General features: G+C 45.5%; 1 protein-coding gene across 7 annotated transcripts in view; it reads left to right on the forward strand.

Moving 5' to 3' along the window:
- Positions 1-20,434, forward strand: part of IQCE (IQ motif containing E) — a 1,388,455-nt gene extending 1,368,021 nt beyond the window's left edge. For all 7 annotated transcript variants that reach the window (XM_069647600.1, XM_069647604.1, XM_069647602.1 and 4 more), the window contains one exon: positions 20,185-20,434. In XM_069647600.1, coding sequence (XP_069503701.1) covers positions 20,185-20,297 — 113 coding nt within the window. In that variant the 3' untranslated portion in view covers positions 20,298-20,434. The remainder of the gene's footprint in view (positions 1-20,184) is intronic.
- Positions 20,435-23,390: the final 2,956 nt, after the last annotated feature.

Consider the following 23,390-nt stretch of genomic DNA (forward strand, 5'->3'; position numbering starts at 1 on the left):
ACCCAGACGTGGGTCCCGTGCCTGCTGGGCCTAGAGACCCAAGCTACTCCTCACTGATGAGCCCCAACAAGGGCGAAACATGTTTGGGGATGCTTGTGGTCTCGTGCAGAAGGGGTGTGACCTAGCAGTTCGGGCTGGATTGCCCCTTTTGGGGTGGGGCCAAGCCTGATTTGCATATGGTCTTTCCCCTTCTGTAATGGCTTGGCAGGCGAAGAACGATGGTCTGGAGGGTTGCCCCGAGCAATGCCAGTGGTTAAGATTCAGTCTAAACCTTCCAGCCATCACCTCTTTGTTTTTGCTTCATCCTTGAATGGAGACATACTTGATTCATTTAAAAAACTGAAACAACCGTTGTTAAAATATATGTGGTTTTATTTTGTATCTTATTTTGATGATACAAAAATACAAGACTTTACACATTGTACAGGTCAGGTTGCAGCACAACGAGAGAAAATCCCCTGTACTGACAACTGTCACTTGGGAAAGTTTCTCTTATGGCACGAACGGCACAGGCGAGTATTACTCTTCGAACGCGGTATCCAAGCCTCCCGTGAAGCCACCATGTAAAGGAACGATAGGCCACCAGCCTGTACCACCTGTGAAAAGGAATGAAACAAACTGTTTTTAAATGACCAAGATAAGTTTAATAAACGTTTGTTGTCAATGACAATTCTTGTAACTAATGGCATTCTGCTCGGACAAATGCTTTATAGACACTGCACACTATTGAACAACTTTTCATGCGTTACAATGATATGTACCATGAAATAGGATTGGCATGACAAGCAGAGTATACTTACTCGTTACTCGGATTACGAGGACTAACAGTTGCGCGAAGTTCGTGCATAAGCACCATCATTATCCTCAACACGGACCGTGTGAGGCAGGCTGCCCTGAAGTCTGGCAGCTCGGTGATGCATTGCGGTCATGGCTCGCCTTCTGAAATGTAGGCCACGCATCCCGAGTTTTCACAGCAGCAGCAGTTCTCGTCCTCGGTTGGCATTAGCTCGCACCGATTGCATGTGCACCAGGTGGAAACACTGTCCATGCGACTAGGTCCAGGCTCTTCAGCTGTTGAATCGTCCTCCCAACTGCTGTCCGAAGACCCATCGTTTTCGCGTGTTTCCCTTTCCAGTAGTTCCTCCTCGGTATACTCGGGCTCGTACATGTAGGGCATTATTGTAGCCATTGTGTGTTAAACAAACTAAAATAATTTATAGCGGTAGTACTGGTATCTGTTCACACGGGCCACAAGCAACCAAGTTAACTGACCAGAGCACAGAAACGAGTCACAGAGAGAGGAATGGAATCGAAAATCTGCTGCTGTGTGTTGTGAAACGGTCTGTTTATACTTATTGAGGAAAGAGGTGTCCTGCCATTTCCATGGCGACACGTCATTAGCTGAAGCGCAGCGAATGTTAACACGAGACGTGCTTTGGCGTTGTGAAATGGGCGGTACGCGTCTGCTGATGACAGGCTCTGGGGCGGGGGATATGATTTAGTGCCGCAAAAGCAGGTCAGCCAGGGCGATGGGGCAAGTGATAGGATTATCACAAAATGGCAGCGCCCTGATGCCTGTTTTCGCGTGCGTTTAATGGACGAAAACTCTGGTAAGGTCCATAGGACATTTTTCTAAAATCGAGCGACTTAGGCTTAAAAACACATGGCCGACCCGTAGGGACAATAACATTTTTTGACCAAACCATTCCTTTAAATGTCAGAATAGTATAAGGCCTAACTTGCCCTATGATATGATATGGCATTAATAATGCGCCTATACACAAGTGTTTCAAAGCGCGCAAGGGAGGGGGAACAAAGTGAGGACAGACAACGATCCTACCAGGCCAGGTCTTATTCAGATCGCGCAAGTGCATGAGATGGGGAGGAGGGATAGTGCAGTACATGGGAATAGATAAATAGCAATAAGTAAGGTAAAGGCCAGCAAGTGGCAAGTGCAAGGGTAAGTGCAGACATCTGGTGTCAAGTGCTGGTAGGGGGACTTCAGGGATACAGAAACAGTCCCCAAGTGCGGGGGTTGCCAAGCGGGCAGTGCAGGAGTGTGAGACTGGCGGGGGAGGACCTGGGCCCGAGATCAGAGGGTGTCCAGGTAACCAGTGCAGTTCAGGTTACAGCCAGGAGGTCAGCATGGGAGGGGAGGAGAAAAACCAGAAGCAAAGAGGTTTTGAGGTGCTTCCGGAACCGCAGATGGTTCTCTTCAAGTTTCAGTGAGGCAGGGAGGCTGTTCCAGAGGGAGGCCGCAGCTGAAGAAAGAGATCTCCCACCAACTCGTTGCTTGGAAAAGCGACTGACCCTGAGGGAGTTGAAGGCAGATGAGCAAAGAGCTTGAGAAGGAAGATATTTTGCAAGAGAGAGTTGAAGGTATTGAGGCCCCGGGCCCCAGAAGGCCTTGTGGATAATGAAGAGGGTTTTGAACTTAATCCTCGCACCCACTGGGAGCCAGTGCAGAGATTTCAGGCCTGGATAGATAAGATCCCTGGGCTTGAGGCCAAGGACAAGTCTTGCAGTCCTGTTCTGGATGAGTTGCAGAGGAGGGAGAGTAGAGGCAGGCAGATTTAGAAAGAGGCTGTTGCAGTAGTCCATCCTAGAGAGAACCAGCGCTCCCTGGAGAAAGTAAGCTTCTGGGGGAAGGAGAGGAAAGGAAGAATACCTGTGAAGAGGTGCAGCTGTTAGTTTGACTTCTTAGAAACGTCAGTGATGTGAGGAGAGAAGGGGATTGTGGAGTCAAAGATGACCACAAGGTTTTTAGCCTTGCAGGTGGGAGCAGGAAGAGGGCCACGAGAGGCCGGCCAGAGAGTGACAGGAAAGGAGGTGGCGGGTTTGCCAATGAGGAGAATCTCAGTCTTACTGGCATTAAGGCAGAGGTCATTGGCGGCACACCACTCCTGGATAGCAGACAGTCAGAGATGAGGGAAGGAGAAGAGGTGGCCGAAGGTAGCCTGAAAATGAGCTGAGTGTCATCCGCATAGCACTGGAAGTTGGGGCAGAGAGTGGCATTGTGGTGGGCAAGGAATGGCAAGTATTGGTTGAACAACCAGGGAGAGAGGTTAGACCTCTGGGGACACCACAGGTAGAGAAAAAGATAGTGGAGAGGAAGGACCCAAGTTTGACCTGGGAGGGTCGGTCAGAGAGGAAATAAGTCAGCCATGCCAGGGCCTGACCAGTGATACCCAGGTTATCACAGAGACGATTGACCAGGATGGCATGGTTGACAGTGTCAAAGGCAGAAGAGAGATCAAGCAAGATGAGGACACAGGGGGTGTTAGAGTCGAGGTTGGAGAGAAGATCTTCACGGATGTTCAGGAGAGCAGTTTCCTTGCTTCTGGCAGCTCTGAAGCCAGGCTGATGGTCATGAAGACAACCAACAGATTCAGTGTGGAGATCAAGCTGGGAGATGGCAAGTTTCTCCAGGAGCTTGCCCAGGAAGGGGGTGATGGAGTTTGGGCGATAGTTATCCGGGCAGGGAGGGGTCAGCAGAGGGTTTTTTTAAGAAGTGGGTGCACAAGGGAGTGCTTCAGGGGGGATGGGAAGACTCCAGTGGTGAAGGAGTGGTTGCAGAAGTCAGCCAGGGCAGGAGCCAGAGAGTCTGTGGTCCTTGATGGTTTTGGAGGAATAGGGGAGAACCTGTTTTGACAAGATTTTCATAGATCCGACTTGTCTGGAAACCTTGTCTGCAGAGAACAGAGGAAAGGCAGAGAAGGAGGGAGGAGAGGTGGCTGCAGAATGGCCAGAGGAAGAGCAGGGAGAAGAGTAAGGGGACAGGAGGAGAGTGAGAACAGGATGTCCTGAGTTTTAGAGATGAAATTAGAAGCCAGTGCCGTGCAAAAGGCCTGGGACGGGACAGGAGAGGTAGAGACTGCAGCAGGATTGGCCAGTTCCTTGCAGATTTTAAAGAGTTCAGCCGAGTTGTTAGATGCCGCAGACACAGGCTTGGATGTACATGAAGCACGCCATTTCCTCTCGGCCACCCTGCACTTGCGTTTAAGGATGACGAGGTCTGAGTCGTACCAGGAGTTGCTCTTGGCTTTGGGCTTCAGGCGGATTCTCATGACAGGGGCGCAAGAATATCAAGAGTATCAGATATAGAAGAGTGGAACGTGGAGAGGGCTATGTCAGGATGAGAGTCAGCCAAAGAGGGAGGAGGGGGTAAGAAAGTGGCAGCGAAAGCCTCAACTGATACACGCTTCATGGGTCGGATGACCGAGAAGGTGGGTTGCAGTGATGGAAGTGGCTTGGCATGTGGGATAGAGAGGGTGAGATGGGAGGAAAGGAGAAAGTGATCACTCCAGAAGAGAGGAGTGGTGAAAGGGACAGAAAGGGGAAGGTCTTAGGAGATCAGAACATCCTGTGTGTGCCCTGCAGAGTGAGTCGGGCCAGAGGGGAGAATAGTAAGTAAGAGAGTTGCAGAGGTCGCGAAAGAGTCCAGAAGGAGGACAGGAGGCATCCAGGTGGATGTTGAAGTCTCCAAGAAGGAGTAGTTGAGTGGTCGAGGCCAAGAGTGAAGAGGGGAGGTCCGCCCACTCAGAGACAAAGGAGATCATCTGACCAGGTGGCCGATAGATGGTAGCCACAGTAAGGGAATGGCTAGGGAGAGAGAGAGCCTGCAGACAAGGCATTCGAAAGAGGAGTAGACCTGCGTAGGAATGACAGAGGCAGGAGTCCACTTAGGGAAGATCAGGGCTACACCCCCTCTGGAGCGGTTGGACCTGGGCGCCGAGAGGTTTTTGTAGCCGTCAGGGGGGAGCGTGTCAAAACTTGTGACAGAGCTGGCCGTGAACCATGTCTCGGTGAGACCGAGGACATCGAGGTCAAGTTCTTCCAGAAGGCAGCAGATGTCGGAGGAGTATTTGACAGCTGAGCGAGAGTTAAGAGTGGCAATGTGGAGAAGGTTGAAGGACTTCCAGGGAGGGGTACAGATCAGCGGTACGCCCTGCTGAGGTGTAGAAGGAGCCCGAGGGGGGGGCAGAGAGGGAAGGAGAGGGCAAGGTAGCTGAAGAGGAGGCTGCGGAGGGTGGCGAGGAAGCCGTGGAGGGCAGGGAGGGGACAGCAGGAGAAGAAAGGAAATTGATGAGGCACGGGAAGCGTCTGTCAAAGAGGTGAAGGTTGGCCTGAGGGCCTTGGACCAGGACGGTCCCATTCGAGTAAACATTAATGATGACCTTAGAGGAATGGAAGGAGGCCAGGAGGGCATGCCACCGGGTGCCACCATTAATGGAAGAAGAAAAAGGGGAGAGCACAGAGACCATACGTAGGGTCCATAGGTCTGGCGAGGGAACGACAAAGAGGATGTCGTTGAGAGTTTCTTTGGAGGAGGCACTGGTGTAGGTGTCAGCGATAGGGAGGCCTGTGTTGGAGACCAGGATGTCCTTTTTAAACTTCTTCCTACCAGATTTAGTGAGAATGGGAGGATTGTCAATAGAGAAGCAGCTAGAAAAGATAGGAGAGACAGAGAGCACCATAGAGTAAGAGGGGAGTGTAGAGAGGTGTAAGGGAGAGGGGAGGGGGGAACACTAGGGAAGTGTGCAGGCAGACGAGATGGTGGGAAGCAAGGCGGTTGAGCAGTAGAACAAGATGACGACACTCAGACTAAAGAAATATCAAAATACACGTTTTAAGACAGGAGGAGAAAACGCACCTAATTTTGGGACTCCTGAATAGAGGGAGAAAGGCCTAGGTTTCACACTGCAATTTAAATACTGATACAGTACAAATTATATTAACGGGGGAAACACATCTGAGTTTGAGAGTCTGCAGGGTGGAAAGGGGGGTGAGCAGGGAAGCCTGTGGAGCTAACCTGGATGATGACTGGCAACTGGCATCCCCTGTGGACACCTGCAGACACAGGCTGGAGCCTCCAATGTTGGAGCCGCCCTTTGCTTAGGGGGCCTTAGCCACAGGGGGCTGCATGGGCAGAGGGCTGGCCTATTAGGGTCAGAGAACGGGTGGTGGGTGGGATGGGAGGTGGGAGAGAGAAAGGACCAGGAAGTGAGGAGAGGAAGGGAGGGAGGCAACAAAGGGAAAAACAACGGCACTCTGAGCACAATAGAAACAGCAACGCAAATATTCAATATTCTGCCCAGTAGGCTCGAAGAGCAGCGCTGGCCTCACCTGATGGTCGGTCAGTGTAAAATGAAATCAGAAATCTGCCCGTAGCCCTGTACACCACACGGCACCCAGTGTAACACACGGACCAGCCACCAATCACAGGCATTGGGCGGGATGGGAGGCGGAAGAGGGAAGAGACCAGGAAGTTAGGAGAGGGAGGGAGGGAGCCAACAAAGGGAAAAACAACGGCGCTCGGAGCTATGCTAATGTGGGATTTCCCTACACCCTAAACTAAGGAAAGCCTGAGTCAAAGAGTTCAACTTAAAAGTCTGTCTGTGTCCAAAACCAATGCCTAGAGACTGTGGAATGGCTACTACTGAAGTCTGACAACTGCCAGGGCGACAAAATATTTGTGCTAACACTGCTCAAATTAGTACTGGTGAACAACTTCTTCAGATTCCAAGATAAATTCTATTTACAACTCTCAGGATACTAGCTATGGCCCCAGTTTACGCCAATACTTATATGTACCACCTAGAAACAGAACATGTATTGACATCTGCAAGATGGTTACGCCATCTGACCATCTTTGTAAGGTACATAGATGATGTCTTTGGTATCTGGTCTGGCCCGGACGATGAATTGATACATTTCTTCTCCATGATGAATGAAATGCATCCGCGGATTAAATTTACCACACAGACGAGTAAATTGAAGATTAATTTCCTGGATGTCGAAGTCTACATTAAAGGAGATAATCTGGAGACAAGGATCTTCACCAAAGCTACAGACAGAAATAGTCTCCTGTTGGCTACAAGCTTTCATCCTCATAGGACAATAGACAGTGTCCTATTGAGCCAATTCTTACGCTACCGGAGGAACATCTCAGAGGATATGGAATATGTGAGACAATCAGCCTCTCTACGCCAAAAGTTTAAGGAAAGAGGGTACAATCCAACCACTATTGCTCAAATTTAGGAGAAGGTTGCTACCATTGAGAGGGACACCTTACTTACATCAAAAAATCGGAACAAAGATGATTGTATGGTGCACGTTGCAGCACATTCCGCTCAGAGCAAATAAATCAGGAGTATCATCCAAAGAAACTGGCCAATGCTGCAAATGGACCCCCAGACACAGCCACTTTTTCAACAGCTTCCAATTTTCGCTTACAGAAATAGTAGCGCTCTAAGAAACAGCTTGATTAGAGCAGATTCATCCATGGATCAGGTGGCACCCACAAGGTACAAAGGGACATAACCATGTCTTAACTGCCAGCACTGCAGTAACATTTTGCCAGGGAATACGATCTCACACCCACATACGGGCAAACCCATTACACTTAAACACTCATGTACCTATGACTCCACGAATGTTGTTTATGCTCTAAAATGTCCCTGTGGATTCTACTATGTAGGGATCACTATGAGGAAGGCGAAACTGAGATGGACGGAGCACAAGTCGAATATTCGGACAAAAAGTCTCAGATCACCAGTGTTGATGCATTTTATGGAATCAAGGCATTCTATTGCCCAATTGAAATGCATGATTTTGGAATAAGTTCCATTGGGCCCGAGAGGGGGGGTGTCCATAAGAAACTGCTACAGAGGGAGATTGTCTGCATTGATCTGTTGGATTGCCTCACCCCAAGAGGCATGAATTGCGAGTTTGACCTTATGTGCTTTTTGTAGAGTGCTTCTTGTAATGTGCTGTATATTTTAGTAGGAGTCTCTGTTAAACTTGAGTTGAATACGCATTAGCAACATCCGGAATCTAATGTTCTATGGTGTTATGAAAACCTTATTGGATATGAGTTAGTCACCCTAATCTGCTGTGATTCCTTAGAATGTGAACATTCGTGGCACCGAGAGACTGATATAACTCTAATGATCATGTTTTTTAGTGTATGCTACGGTCAAACACATGGACTGGAAGGAATGAAATATACTAATGTGTATGCTAGCTGGAACACAGGAGCAAGGACATAACCGCATCACAACATAATTGACATGGGTACACTCGGGTAGAGGGGGATGAGGGAATGTTGCTATATGGTGCCCCTCGTCCTACCTCGGTGGGTTCCTAAGTGCATGCGGGAGGTGGGGCACCATGTAGTTCTTTACTGCTGTGGTGCCCCTCCTTCCACTTCTAATTCAGTTTTACACGATCCTACCCTCCCAGGACCCTTGACACTCTCACATTCTTTTTAGTGAGCTTGGAGATCTATCTGCTCCCTAGAGGGCCCCCTCATGCAGATATATACCATTGGTATTATGTATGCTGTACTATAATCCCTCCACATACAATGGGGACGATGAGTGGGTGTGCAGCGCCCATATCTGTCTTAGATAACACCACGCAACACGTACCGGACAGGCAAGGAGAGGAACGTTCCCCGACGTCTAGTTCTGGAGGCCATGGTCGCGATGTGCGTGCGCGCCGCGGCCATGGCAACCAGAGACTCAACAACGATGATGCTTGACGTTTGAGTCAGGCAATGAGTACACATCGAGCCTGAGCCATGAGATAGACACGGCTTACAGGGATAAATATGAGGATGCAATGAGGATACAATATTAATCCATTACTTATCTAGTCACAGATATACTCGCAATAGATGACTATGTCCCACACAAAGATAGCAACCGGAGTGCACGCCCTCCCATGGTTACCATTTACGCCAGGCAGAGACGAGCAGCGCGTCTAGGTGACGGGCTGCTCGACTCCTCTGCTGTGTGTCGTTCACAAGGTGGGTAATATTGAGGGGATGCACAGGGCCCCTGCTCCTCCACATATACCAAATGTATAGAATGATTGGGATAGTCTATACTTTGAATTAACGTCAGTGAGCACTTTTGAACGGACGCAACCTGTACGCGTCTTTGCCCTAATCTTAGCTGTTGGTTTGAATCGTCCCTGAATGGACAGTTTTGGCTACACATCCTTTATTAATTACAGTTAATCCGAATCCACGCTAGTCGCACAAGTATTTTCTCCTAAATTTAGCCACATGTTTGAATTATCCATGTAGGGGTAGTCTGTGTTACACTTCCCTATTATCTGGAACAATGGTACATGAGTTCTAGACATGACTCCAGTTCCCTTTACCTCTTCTCTATTCCCAGTCGCCTACTTTGGGAGTCACCGCCCGACACTACATCACTACCCGGGGATAGGAGCTTGTCTTCTGACCGGGTGAGTAGTGAAGCTAGCGCATGTATCACTCAAGTATGAGACTCCACTGTAAGTCCACTTTAGAAGGCTTGATACTTACTCTGTTTCATTTTGTATCTACCATGTAGGTAGAAGCCAGTGTCTTCTATTTGCCATGAAATTAAGGTTAGTGGACTTCCTCTGAAACAACAGTTTTTTTCGTGTCTCGAGTATACCACATAGATCTAATTAGTGTACTCTTATCCTTTCCAGGAGATACTTGTAGGAATTTTAACTGAACACATTGAAGCTTAAACACGTCCTTCCCTGAAGATGGATTTAGTATACTCCTAAACGCGTTGGCACCCATGACCACACAGGAGTGTTTCTAGGATGATTTGAGTAGAGCGAACTGTATTGCTCAGAACTGTAAAAATACACGTCTTCATTTAGTCGCACATCAGTGTGTGGTTGATACCCTGTATGAAGCAATTTTATTCCTTTGTATACTTTGTGGTTAATTTGAGCGCTCTTTCAGCTCAGTTGTGATATTGTTTTTTGAAATGTACCAATATATGCTTTCTTCGAATCTGTATCCCACACTGTGCATTAACAGCGTGGTGTAAACTGATCTTGTTTTATATAAACACTTTACCTGTTCAAACCTGCCTTTTTCAGTTTGGTGGTTCTTGACTGTGTATAAGCAGGCGGACAGGATCATGTAAAAATAGACATGCTCTATTAACTCAATATTGGTGAAGTAATAATTGAAACTTATTATTGTGGATAAATTCACAGCATCAACCACTTGGGCTAACTACCTCCTTCTAGGGGCTTGTACATCCCATGCGGTTGGAAATGACTTTTTGGGACTGTCCCTTTAGGAGTGCAGCATAGGGTTACCGGCTGGCAACGTCCGGTGTGTGTCTTGTGTTCTAATTTATACACATTACTAAGGATTTTCTCACATAACTTCTTTCAGTGAAGCATTTGACTTTTTGTTGTGCCTCCCACCCAACATTTTTTCTATTCAAAACCAATGCTTGCACTCACAGCTAAAGCTAACCCATGTGTAAGGATGTCACGGTCAAAAGAAAGTGTTCAACACAAATTTCCGAGCTGCTTCCATCTCTCGGCTTCCTCTTCAGCTCCCTTCCTCAAGTTCAAGAAAGTTCCACAAAAGTCTTAGAATGACTTTACTTCCATTCAAGTTAACACAGTTCCACACAATCCTCAGGGTTCCCTTCCCCATGTTCCAAGCAATATAGTACCAAGAAAAATGGTGTTGAAGCTTTGCCCGAAGACAAGATGTGTAATGTCTCAAATCTCAGGGCTCCCTTCCCCAAGATTTCAACTCTGCCAGTTATAGTTATATCAATCTTTCAAAGAAAAAGGTTAACACAACTTAAGGTCAGCTTCACCATATTCTTGGATTGCCTCATTCATTCACTGGCAGTATCCTTCTTGGTTTTATTCCACAATGTCTTTTGGTTCTCGCAGTTCAGGGCTCACTGGTCTAGGCGCAGGTGTCGGACCCACACGGTCTACCCACCACAGGTCGTGCAACCAGGATCCCTCTCCTTATGGCCTCCTTGCTTTATGTATAATATTTACACTTCTTTGGCTTCTCCTCGATAGCCCCTGTCTCTGCCAAAGTATGTCACACACCTCTTGCCAGTCTTTTGCCTTGCCGCGCTGTAATTGTTCATAAAGTTCACTTTGTGGTGGTCTTAGTTCTGTCCCACCTTTTATTTCATACTGGTGTAGTTTCTTATATGCTGTTGTCGCAGGGGCTCCTGCACACTGGAATTCAAGCCAGCGTCATGGCTATCCCAGAGGTCCCACCATGGCTGCCTCTTCCAAACATGGGCCTCCCGCTGGTTTCCTTCCCACAGGTGTCCCTGTCTCTCTACTTGCTGCACATTCGGTCTGTTTTTATACACCTGTAACCCTTTAACAGGTTGCAGGTGTGTATTTCCAATTGGATTTGCCTGACCATAATTAAGAGGACATGCCTGACCGTCACTACCTTTTACAGGCATCTTCCTCGTCCCAGTACTGAAGTGGTAACATGGTCTAGTGTGCATTACTCTGTCTCCTCTTCTTCGTCTCAGTACTATCAAGTGTGTGGAACTGAGGGGAGCTGGCTTATAATAGCGATAAAGGTCAGGGGGGGGTTAGGTTGATTGTCAAAGGGAAAAGGGGATCCCATGTCTTGCCCGAGGGCACCCCACTCCCAATCCTCTAGGACACTCCACCCAGGTTAACCTCCCCTGCTTCTTCACCCCCAGCGTCAGAATCCAAGAGCGATGGCCTTTCCCTGGCCCCCTGCGGATAGGATCCAAGGAGAGTAGGAGTGAGAATACCCTCAGGTTTCTCACATAAACCCCAAAAATTCAGGATGACAATGCTGCAGGAAATAATTTCTTCACTAAAACTGGGGTATTACATGGCAACTTTGTATTTGTATTTATTAGGTTTATATAGCGCTTTACATTGCACATGAAAGATGCATACTTTAATATTTCAGTGTTGCCAGTGCACAGAGAATACCTAAGATTCAAAGTGGGGTAACGAGCACTACCTCAGCACCAGGAGTGTTTGCAAAGGTCCTGGCGGTAGTGGCCGCACACCTATTGAGGCTGTCCATACCAGTGTATCCTTGCCTAGACGGCTAGCTAATAACAGGAAACGCCCCTCTTATCAGCAAAATACTCAACAGTCAATCTGCTGTTTTAATTGGACTTCTCCATCAACGAGAAAATGTCAAGTCTAGCGCCCAGTCAAGTTAAACAATTTCTGGGGGCACTAACTCAAACAAAAGATGGCCTAGTCTTCCCCTCCAACAAGAGGGTACAAAACATGCTGTTTCAAATCCCTCAATATGCAAAAGGCCATGCGCCTTCTTGGAATGAAGGCGTCCTGCATTTACCTTGTGCCACACACCCGGTTGGCCATGCGCCCAATGCAAGAGTGGCTAACAATGGATGCAAGCAAGCGGTCTGTGGGACGATCTAGTTGTGGTTTCGCATCCTTCCATTCTATCTCTGCGGTGGTGGACAAACGAAAACCTTTTAAAGTGCAAGCCATTCAACACCCCAGCAATTGAGGCCACTCTCACTACAGACGCATTTCTAAGAGAGTGGAGAGCTCATTTTCTCCATCACACTGTGCACAGGGTGCGTACACAAGCATTAACCAAAAAGCATATCAATCTTCTAGAACCACTAGCAGTCCTCAAATCTTTGCAAGCATTGAAACAGCTAGTAGAGAAAACATTGCTCATACTAACATACAGCACTACAGCCATGTTCCACATAAACAAGCAGGAAGGTACACACTCTCCCGGGCTGTCCAAACTAGCCCAGAACATTTGGCTGTAGGCACTAAAATGCAACATGTTTCTCCTAGCACAACATGTTCCAGGGGAACACAATTCTCTAGCAGACATACTAAGAAGTGCACAACTCCTGTCAGAACACGAGTGGCAGTCGAATACCAACATCCTACACAGTATCTTCACAAACTGGGGGTTTTCAGACCAGACATAGATCTCTTTGCTACACAAGAGACCGCACAATGCCATGAGTACGCATCCAGGTTTTCCCAGTCAAGATCCAAGGAAAATGCTCTGTTAATGAACTGGTCGGGGAGATTTGTGTACGCTTTCCCCCAATTCTTCTTCTCAACATGATAGTCCACAATCAACACCAGGAACGGGTAACCTTAATCTTGATGGCTCCTATGTCGGCATGACAAGCATGGTTTTCACACCTACTGAAAATGTCTTTGTCCTCCAATGAAACTGCCATGTCATACCATACAACATGCTGTCACAGAACCGAGGGACAACACTCCACCCATGCCCTCAGACGCTGAACTTAGCAGTTTGGCTCCTGAAGTCATATAGTTTGGTCATTTAAACCTAAACTAAAGGTGTATTGACATTTTAAAAGAAGCGCACAAACCTAATACAAGACACTGCTATTTTAACAAATGCAAATACTTTTTAGGTGTAAAGCATGTACTATCAACCCAATTGACTTTTCACCTTCACATATAGTACACTATTTACTATGGGCCTCATCACGAGTTGGGCGGTATCCCCGGCAGTATTACTGCCGGGGCTATTAGCATTACTGTCAAACCCACCGGCACTATTGGCGCCGGATCGCGAGTTTGGCGGAACGGTAAGTTCCCATTCCCCATTGGGCCCATTCGGGTATTCCCCATTCCCCATTGGGCTCAATGAGGAATTTTCAGCGCTACTACCGCCGGTGGTATTAGTGCCGCGGTAATAGCACCGAAAATTGGCAAATCCGCCAAGCCCATGATTTGGTGGGCACTTGAATGCGGCGGTAATAGCGTTACTGCCGCATTTAAGGATTACTGCCAAACTCGTGATGAGTCCCTATATCTCTTAGACTCAGGATTAGTCTTTAATTCGCTACGAGTGCACCTAGCGGCTCTCTCAGCCTGCACCACGTCACAAAGTAAAGTTTCCTGGTGGAAAGTACCTGTGATGAAAGCATTCATGGTGGGTGTTACAAAAACTATACCCTTCAGTTTCAAATCCAACTCACGGCTGGGACTTGAATGCTGTGCTTACAAAGCTCATGTGGGCCCCCTTCGAGCCAATGCACAAAGCAAGTCTTAAATATAAAACTTCTTTCCTTGTCGCTATCACATCAATAAGGAGAGTACGTGAATTACAAGCCCTTTCAGTGCAAGATCCTTTTGTCATTATTCACAAAGACAAGGTGGTACTACACACCCATCCACGTTTTTCTCCAAAATTCATCTCAAAGTTCCATGTAAATCAATCCATAGAACTTCCTGCTTTCTTCCAAAACCCAACTAATGCAGCAGAGAGAAGTCTATATACTTTAGATGTCAGAAGGGCTGTCATGTATTACCTTCAAAAGACTAAACCGCTCAGAAAAACAGACCGTTTCTTTGCATCACTGGCCGCCAGGAGAGCGGGGGATCCTGGCTCTAAATCGGCTATTTCAAAATGGATTTTCAAATGCATCCAACTTTATTTTCTTGCCAAGAGAACATTACCCATCAAGCTCAGAGCAAACTCAACTCTGCGCACAGGGTCTACTCTAGCTTTCATTGCAAACGTCCCCTTGGATGCCATTTGCATAGCTGCCACTTAATACCTCCACACACTACTACTGTTTAGATACACATTTTAAAGGTGACACACAGGTGGGCCAGGTGGTGTTAAAACATCTTTTTGCCGCTCTGCCTTCTAACAACCCACCACCTTCTCCAAGTACTGCTCGCTAATCTATGCAAAGCATGTGGTTCTAAGCAGATCCACAAGCCTTAGAAGGCATACATTACCTACCGTAATCGTATTTCTGATGCTTGTATCTGCTTAGATTCACATGTACCCACCGTTCCTCCCCTCTTGGAGTTGAGGTTCTAGGGCGAATCATAGATGTTTCACACCTCATCACAGCTTACCTATTCTCCACGCATACACTCCATTCTCCCTCTCATCAGAAACAAAACAATCTGAGAAACCTCGACACATGAGGGATCATGGGTATAGTAGACCTCACACTAGGGATAATATTCCAAACCTTCCCAGTCGACGTCCTTTTTTGAACTTCGAAAAAACTGGTGAAATAATCCAAACCTATCACAAGATGTCGGCCTATGCAAAGCATGTGAATCTAAGCAGATTCAAGCATCATAAATACCATTACGTTAAGTAATGCACGCCATATATTGCACAGCACATATTTTGTTTGCTTTTTGGTTTACTCAGTATAATTTCTTGTAATATTGCTTTCCATGATGGCATCAAGCACACAGCCTCATGTCACTTCCTGTAACGTTTTCTGTGATTCCACACTGATGTCAATACATATGCAAATTAAGGCCCCCTACATGTTCTTGTCACACAGGCCCTCACACATCAAAGAACCTGCCCAGGATATTGAAAAAGGGCATTATTCTGTACACAAAATTGCCTACATCTTTTCCAGGGGCAGCTCACTGACATCTGTTGCTGGCTTTCTCAGGAGTAGCGTGTTGGCTACACCTTTTAAGAGACATCTCCCTCAATAGCCTTTATGTATATCTCATGATATTTCTACTCTAAAAAGTATGCCTGTTAATAAACACATGTTTTTCGTATACACTGAAAAAACACTGTTGTGCTCCATTTCACCCACACAAATGTACAAACACTTATATACACTGTTTGCTTTAAAGGAAATTGTGAAAACACTGGAAAACCACCACTGAAATTGACCAAACATAAACTCTGAAAACCAGAAACCCTTTTAATAGGGGGATGTGCCTTTCTTCAAGTTTGGTAGTACACACTGCACGGAATGTATGGCACTACCTAAAGTAGTTTGACAATTTTAGGAAATATTTCTGTCTTCAGTATGAGGCCTATAGTTATTTGAGAATTTACTAAACCAGTAGGAATCATGGAGTGTTGAGACAAATTGTCATATAAAGACAAGTAACTGTTTCGTCTCTCTGGGACACAAATTGCTTTACTAACTAGCCCTCATTAACCAATGCCTGGAAGATTGACTGGCAATTATAGCAGGGGACGGTTGACTGCATTTACTATATGGTGGTGCTTTTGCAGGAGATCTGCAAGTCAGCTACATGGTCTTTGTTTATGCGTTCACAAACCCACTGCCATGCAGACCTTTGTACTAGCACAGCATCCAGATTTGGTTCTTTAGTCCTGCGACATCCGTTAACTGACTGAGTTTCATTCATAACTTGGCTAAATCAGTCATAATTTCTAGTGAATGCTTGCTGAATCTCAACAAATAGATGGAGAACATAGAGTAAAACAATATTAATGTTATTTAGGTTTACCTTTGCTATTTACAGGCCCAGAAAAGTGAATTACAGAGGACATATTTACTATAGCGCAGGCATTTTGGACATAAGGTTGTGTCCATTAACCCATATGTGTTGACAGTTTGAATGTGATGTGGATGGCTCTGCACAGGTTCTTAAAATATTTACATTATATGACGCTGTGACAAAGTTGCCAACCATATACTGAGGGCATCTAGCGAGATGACCCAGGTGGGAAGAGCTCATCCAGAGTGAGTGGATTATGGTCCTGGTGGTGGTATAGGGAGGTTCCCCTGGTCGCCTCTACTTAGCCCACTGGGTGGCGTACAGTCACATGCTGGCTAAGAATGCTGGAGGTCCTTTCAGGGCCTTGCCACACGATCTGCAAACTCATGCATGACACTTACCCAAGCCAGAGTCACCAAGACACAGGCCCCAACCTGACCTACAATTCTTAAAACCAGAACAACGCTTTCCACAGGTCCTGCTGTGGCTCCACTGCGGTCCAAAGATTGTGTGAGGGGCCAGCAATGAGAGGCGAACACAAAGTTGTAGTGTTCTCAACATTAGCCATATATATTCATAGAAAATGGGGTTGGAAAAAGGCCTATATTGCCCTAACCAAAATAGGATGTCCCTACCTATGAAACCAAAACTAAAGCGAAGTGACCTTGCGTCCAAAATACCTTTGACCCTCACACTAACATGCAAAATACAAAAAGGTACAATAGAATGTCCGTCTTTACTTCCACCAAATTGTGCAAACGCATATATATACAGTTTCCAAAAAGCTATTCTTGTCTCCAGGGTTTAGCTTCCCTTCCCCTGAAATGCTTCAGGAAAGTGTATTTTGAAATGTTCTGTTTCATCAAAGTTCCAATAAAGGTAGTGACAGTGTCTCTTTCACTGCTATTGTCTTTAAGATGGCAAAGCAAACAATTTCTTTCTACCATACAGTTTGAATTATATTGGAGAAATGTCTTTCACAGTCTTTAGAATTGCAGGGCAAATATTATATCTGTAATACATGTTGAAGTATATGGAAAGAAAGTCTTTTGTGGTTTTTAGGATGGCAAAGTAGAATGTTCGATTTTTAACAAAGGCTTAGTAGAACAATAACTCCTTTTCAACACAACATTTAATTTTGTAGTGTACTCCCCTGCCAGGAATAGTCCTCTTTTGGCTCCCTCGGATCCCCAGGTATTTCTCCTGCCAGGTATCTCTTTCCAAAAAGCTTCAACTGAAACTCCAACTGAAATTATGTATATACTGCTATACTCTCCTGCCACGAATAGCCCCCTTTTGGCTCACGTAGATCCACTGGTGTACTCTCCTGTCAGGTATCTTTTCCAAAAGGTTCACTACCTGATGCTCTTTTCAGGTCTCTCCACAATATTCATATTTCTCTTAAATAGCACACAATTGTACTTTGTCAGTGGTATCACATTGACTTCAGTTAGGACTTGCACCAACTTCCCCCATGATAGCACCCCCTATATGAGGGTTTGTTTAGGCTCCTGTCAACCTTTCTTACAATGTCTCTTGGTTCTTGGCAATGCTTGTTCCAAGTTTCCCCCAACTGACATCTCATGTCAGGAGAATTATACAACTCTTGCCTCCTTGTTTCTCTTTCAATCTCTTTTTGGCTTAAGGCAATACTGGTTCCAGGTTTCCCACAACTGACATCTCTTATCAGGAGAATTGCACCATATCTGCCCTCTTGCTCTCTCTTTGTAATGTCTCTTTGGTCAGTATTCACGACCTTCCCTTAATCATCCTGTTGCCTGTCCACCGCCCTGGGGTTACCACTCTAACTAGGCCAGCTCACTGGTACCTCCAGGTATCTCCGACTTGGTGCACGTTGCTGTGATACGGTACTGCTTCGGGAATGGTTTCCGTGGCCTGCCAAACCCTCTCTCAGCTTCTTTGCCACCGTCACCATTCCTTGCCAGTAAGTCTGCTGTCTTTCAGTTCGACAGCGCCGCTGAAAACCTTTCTGTGGCTGCCATTGCCTTTGCAGTATTTCTCAGGAGCCCGTCGCTCTCCGCCGAGTCTCCCGCCACTCTGGTACATCAGAGTGACAAGAGGCAGTCTGGGAATACTGCTCTCCCTCAGCTGGGCTTCTTCCCGGGCTTCTGCCTCTCTCCACGACTCCGCTTCCCTCTCTGCATACTTTGCAGCTAACGCCAACTTCTCCTTCACCTCTCTTTACCCCCAGATGATTCACAGATTTAAATGTCCCTCTCAGGCTATTGATTGGATAACAACTAGACTGCACATTCTTCTTGGCAGTACTATTGGTCCTCTGGCTCCTTACTCCTGTTCCTTGTACCAGTACTTACAGATTTCTGGGAATTGGAGTCCAAAGGATCACTATAGTGTTGTAAATTCTTTTGTTGAACACTTTCATCAACATAGCAATCATCATAAACATCAGTTGTCAAATAAGTTGTGGAGGGGTTATACATATGTGAAGGAGGAATAACGTTCTGCTTAAGATGTTTAACAGAAGTGTGTTTTAAGACCTTACAATTAAAGGGTTTTGAAGAATTATAACAGGCCATTAGAAACTCTGGGATTAGGGTTTCTTCTCCACAGTCAAGGGGAAGAATACTGCGCCTCTCCAGTCTGATCCTTCACCTCTCCCGACAGCCATCTCCTCCCATGTAATCCACCCTCAGAATACCACCCCCACGACATTGGGAAGTGGTAGACAGAAGACATCAGGAGGTGGTGGTAGACGGCAGGCATGGAGGTGGTGGTAGGAGGCAGGCATCAGGAGGTGGTAGGCAGGGAGGTGCCTAGAGTTAGTAGGGGAGCACTTCTAATAGATTCTTTCCTCCCACAGATTCCTGATCTATGATATTCCTATCCCAGTGCAGTTGTTCGCCACAAACCTTTCAGTCGCCGGGGGGTATAGTGCAGCTCTGCGTCGGCTCAGCCTGATGCCTCTATGTGCCCCATGCCGGACATGACATTGGGGGTTAGTATATCTAACAGCACCTTGCCCCGTGACCTCAGTTCCTTTTTTTCATGCATTCTTTTCTCTGCTTGGGATCATGCTCGTCGAGCTATTTTTCTCAAATGACGTTATACATACTACGTCAAAGGCCTCTACTGCTTGGGCGAGGACCACAACACCCAAGATTGTGGCTCGTGCCAGTCCATGTACCCAAAGGCCCTCCGGGAGAGAGTGGTGGAGTTCTTGACCTTCGTTCACAAGGCGAAGTTCGAGGCACTGCCAATCTCGGTCGAGGTTGCACGGCGTGGAACGACGCTCCAAAATACAAGCGCCTCCATGCAATGAAAAGGCAAAGAAGCAGCATCGGAAGCAAGTGAGTTCTCACACCGACATTCGTCTTCCTCTTCTAAAGAAGTGCCAGCGCTTCAGGGAGTCCCTTGAGTGGCCAATTAGAGGGGGTTAAGCCCATAGTGGGAGAGGAATGTTAATGTGGTGTGGTATCAAGGAGGATCCGGACTAGAGAGAGGGTGCAGAGGGTTGGAGTCAGGACCCCAGAAACGTTTATAGAACCTAAAAGAATATCTGAGGTGGTTGTGTCCAACCACCAACCGCAGACAAGCTAGAGTACTATCAAACAAAGAATTCCAGAAAGACTGAGACTGAGGGGGACGGTGCCCTGAACATCTTATGAACCTTCTAAAGGCGACATTCGAGAATGCATGCCTTTATTTTGTTGGTTGAGCTAGAACTTTGGAAACGCCACAAGATGCTCCATTTTATTGAAGCATTCTTTCTACAGATCTCATTCCTTCTCAGAATTGTCCCTAGAAATCTTCCACATACCGTGAACCCTAATACCTGGAGGAAATGAGGCAAAGTGTGCACATAGTGCCGGACTTGAAATTGTCTCTTCTGCTAATCCTGGCATTTGCCAGTTGCCTATTTTAGTTGAAAATGTAAAGTCTGTTTGGTGCTAGTTCATTTTACGAAATATGAAGAATCTTTAGAGGACTTAGATTATTGACCAAAAATATTCTACTGATAAGACATTTCTTCTTTTTATTTTTTATGTAAAATGAATGGTTGGACATCGTTGAAATTGGTTGCTTTCATTAGAATACTGCATTTTTAATCATTTCATTATTTTGAATTTTTTGTAGCTCAACCATACCATAAAAGACAGCCAAGCTTCTCTCCACCTTCAAACTCGGATTCAGATGACATCATTATATCGCCTTCGCTGCCTTCGAAGAGAAGAACATCCAAGTTCTAGCTTGGGGCCTACTCCTTTTTCATGCATTTGCTATGAACAGTAACAATGAAACCTACTCACAATGCATGTGTTTCAATTGTGTTTGCAGGGCTTGGTACGACCTAAACTTATATTCCATTGTTTAGCATTGACTTGCATACCAAACCACTACATTGGCACAGTGTGTTAAGACATGGGGTGATGGGCAACTAGTCTCTCTAATGTGCACTTTAATTCATATAATTCATGATAATTTAGAATCAACGCTCCCACCCCACTGAATCCCTTGATTAGAAGATTTGACTGAAGAAGCAGCACAGAAACTGTGGCGATCGAATACGTCTAATGGCAGTCTGAACTTTTGCTTTGAAACATTGAGCCTCAAAATCGGATATTTCCCAGCGAGAGTTTGTGTGGTCAATGCGTTTTTTTCTTCCCTGTAGTGAAGTTCAAAAAGGGAGAATGTGGTTTATAGAGTATGATGGTGGGGTGTATCTTTAAACATGAAACAATCCAATACTTTGGGGATGTCTAAGAACTTTACTGTGCTGCTTGTTTATCTGTGGACAAGGTCTCGCCTTGGTTTCTCGGCCTGCTGTTTGTGGGAGTGGTGCTGATACAGTACTTTGGTCCTTCAAAAAGAGGAAAACGGGCCAGGAGATACCAGCAAATTTGGGTAGTTTGGAAAATGATGGCAAGGCTTTTGTTGCAGGTTTTCCAAGTTTGAATACCTCTTGTTTTGGCTGGATAACAATTCAATGTGTATGTCTGGCTTTATAACTATGGTGAGCTTCTGAAATGGGTTTGTGGCCTCATAACCCAGCATGACATTGCAGAAGTAGTGCACTTTTATTTGGTTCATTTTACATTGGAGGTTATGGGTCCAGTATACATATTGGATAACGTAACAGATTATAGCAGTCCTCTCCTTGCAGACGGGGCACCTCAGTTTGGTACCAAATGCATGTCCATGAAGGCCAGAGTGCCAACCTCTAGCGTTCAATAACTGAAAAGATTTTAGAGACCACATTCTAGCCTGTCCTTGTTCATGATAAAGAACCCCGAGAACAATTTCTATGCATTTTATGTTCAAAATATTCGATTGGAATTTGGTGTAGTAAGGAAAATAATGTTTTAATTTATGAGGTCTGTCAAACATTGGTGACAATATTTTGAAATATTGAGGTCTGGCATAATGAAAATGTTCAAATTATTTTTACCCAAATGGATGTGTTAACAGACTTGTAGGCATCTACTCTGTGATCATGATACAACATGATTTGATTTGCTTATGTTGTTGCTCTCTAGTGTGCAGCGCCAGAGATGCAGACAGACTTGCAGCACCTCAGACTGAAAGTGGTTAGGTAAAACCGATTGCAACATTTTAATTTGCATGTGTAACGATACAAGACATCTTTTTGAAATTGTAAATAATCATGTTTTGTACTGTATAATATTTCAGCACATGTTGGGTTAGTATATTTCTACTACAAAGTCAGTGCCATTTGGTCAGAGTCTTCCATTTCGTTTATTACACCAGCACCCACTGCAATAAATCATTCTTTTTCCAAACTGATATTACCTTTACATGAAAGAAAATGTTCTAATCCCTTTCAAGAGTGCAATTAAATATTTGTATTTAAAAATAATTCAGGGGTGCTAACGATAGTTTGACATTTTCTATTTTTTATTGTGTATCATGTATTGTGATCTGCCACTTTAAACCCTCACCTTAAATTATGTTTTAACACTTAAAAGATTATCATCTTTCTTACAACGCAAATGCATAATCAATTAGGGAATTATAACAAGCTACCTCTGGCTTTTTGCTGCTGTCTTTTAAAATTTTCAACATAATGGAACTATACGTTGGCAACTTTGTTCAGCACAAAATAAGTAGTTTGCAGAGCAAGCTAATTTGGTAGTTACATATATTGCCTTCGTAAAATGATACCGGCTATTCTAATGATGTTTCTTTGTATGTCATTGCATATACGTTTTTGTTTATAAATATATTTTTGGAGTAAATATTTTGAATCTGCGTCATTTATTCTCCATTGTTTTCAATGTCTTGCTTGAAGAGATTGGCCTACGTCTTCTCGTAAAGCACACTGAAGACCCCAAAGTTGCACAGTTTATGATTTAATTACAACAGTTAAGGTTCGTTCATGTTTGAGATGTAAACAGAAATTGTAAAAAAAAAACGAGATATTTAAACATTTCACTAGTATACTTTTCAAACCCATCGGAACACATTACATATTGCATGTAAAGGCATTATTAGTAGATTACAGTAATTTCTTTTCAATGGATTGCATTCTCCCACAGAATTCTCATCTTGATAGATAGCTATCCAGCGTGAGCTGCTCTGAATATATTTCGACAGGGGGAATGACCTGACGTTGGGCTTCATATAAAAAGGATACACTACTCCCCCATACCTCAGTTGCTTTTTTCTGCGCTCTCATTTGCGTTCTGTTGAAACCAGTGTCTCAATATGACTTGAGTGTCTCAAACATCCTTGACCGAGGGCCACCAACGGAGCAGACATTGCCATTCAATGTGGCTATAGCCAAACCGGTTATTGCCTTATGGCAGCGTCCATGCTCAACACCGGCAGTCGACACAGAGCTTTCAAAAGCCGGCAAGAGGCGACCTCCCATTTTTGATTTCCCACCCAAACCTGGTGGGGTTAGTGGTGCAGGCCGCAACTGTCATGCCCAGGTCTGACGTCGAACCTTTCCATCGACAAGGAGTCCGAGAAGGTCAACACCTCAGCAAAAAAGGTTTTTGTCTCAGGGAGTATTGCCCTTAAGTCGGCAAATGCCTGGCGTGCCTTCTCCAAATGTTCCCACATCCTCTGTAATGTTATAGAGCAAGCTGACGGGAGGGTGAAAGGAGTCAAAGCTGGTTTTCCAGAGATAGTGGCCGACTGCAAGAAAGCAGCCTGTCAAGCGCTCCAAGCAGGATTAGAAGTGGCTGATTGCATGGGGCATGCTATGGGCACCTCCAGGGTCTTGTGCAGGTCGGCGTACCTGAAGGGCTCAGGGTTTGGCCCGAATGCTCAAGCAAAATTGCTCGACATGGCCTTCGAAGTGGAGCATCTTTTTGTCC

This window comes from Ambystoma mexicanum, chromosome 2q (assembly GCF_040938575.1).
Source record: "Ambystoma mexicanum isolate Mex_15411 chromosome 2q, UKY_AmexF1_1, whole genome shotgun sequence".
NCBI lineage: Eukaryota > Metazoa > Chordata > Amphibia > Caudata > Ambystomatidae > Ambystoma > Ambystoma mexicanum.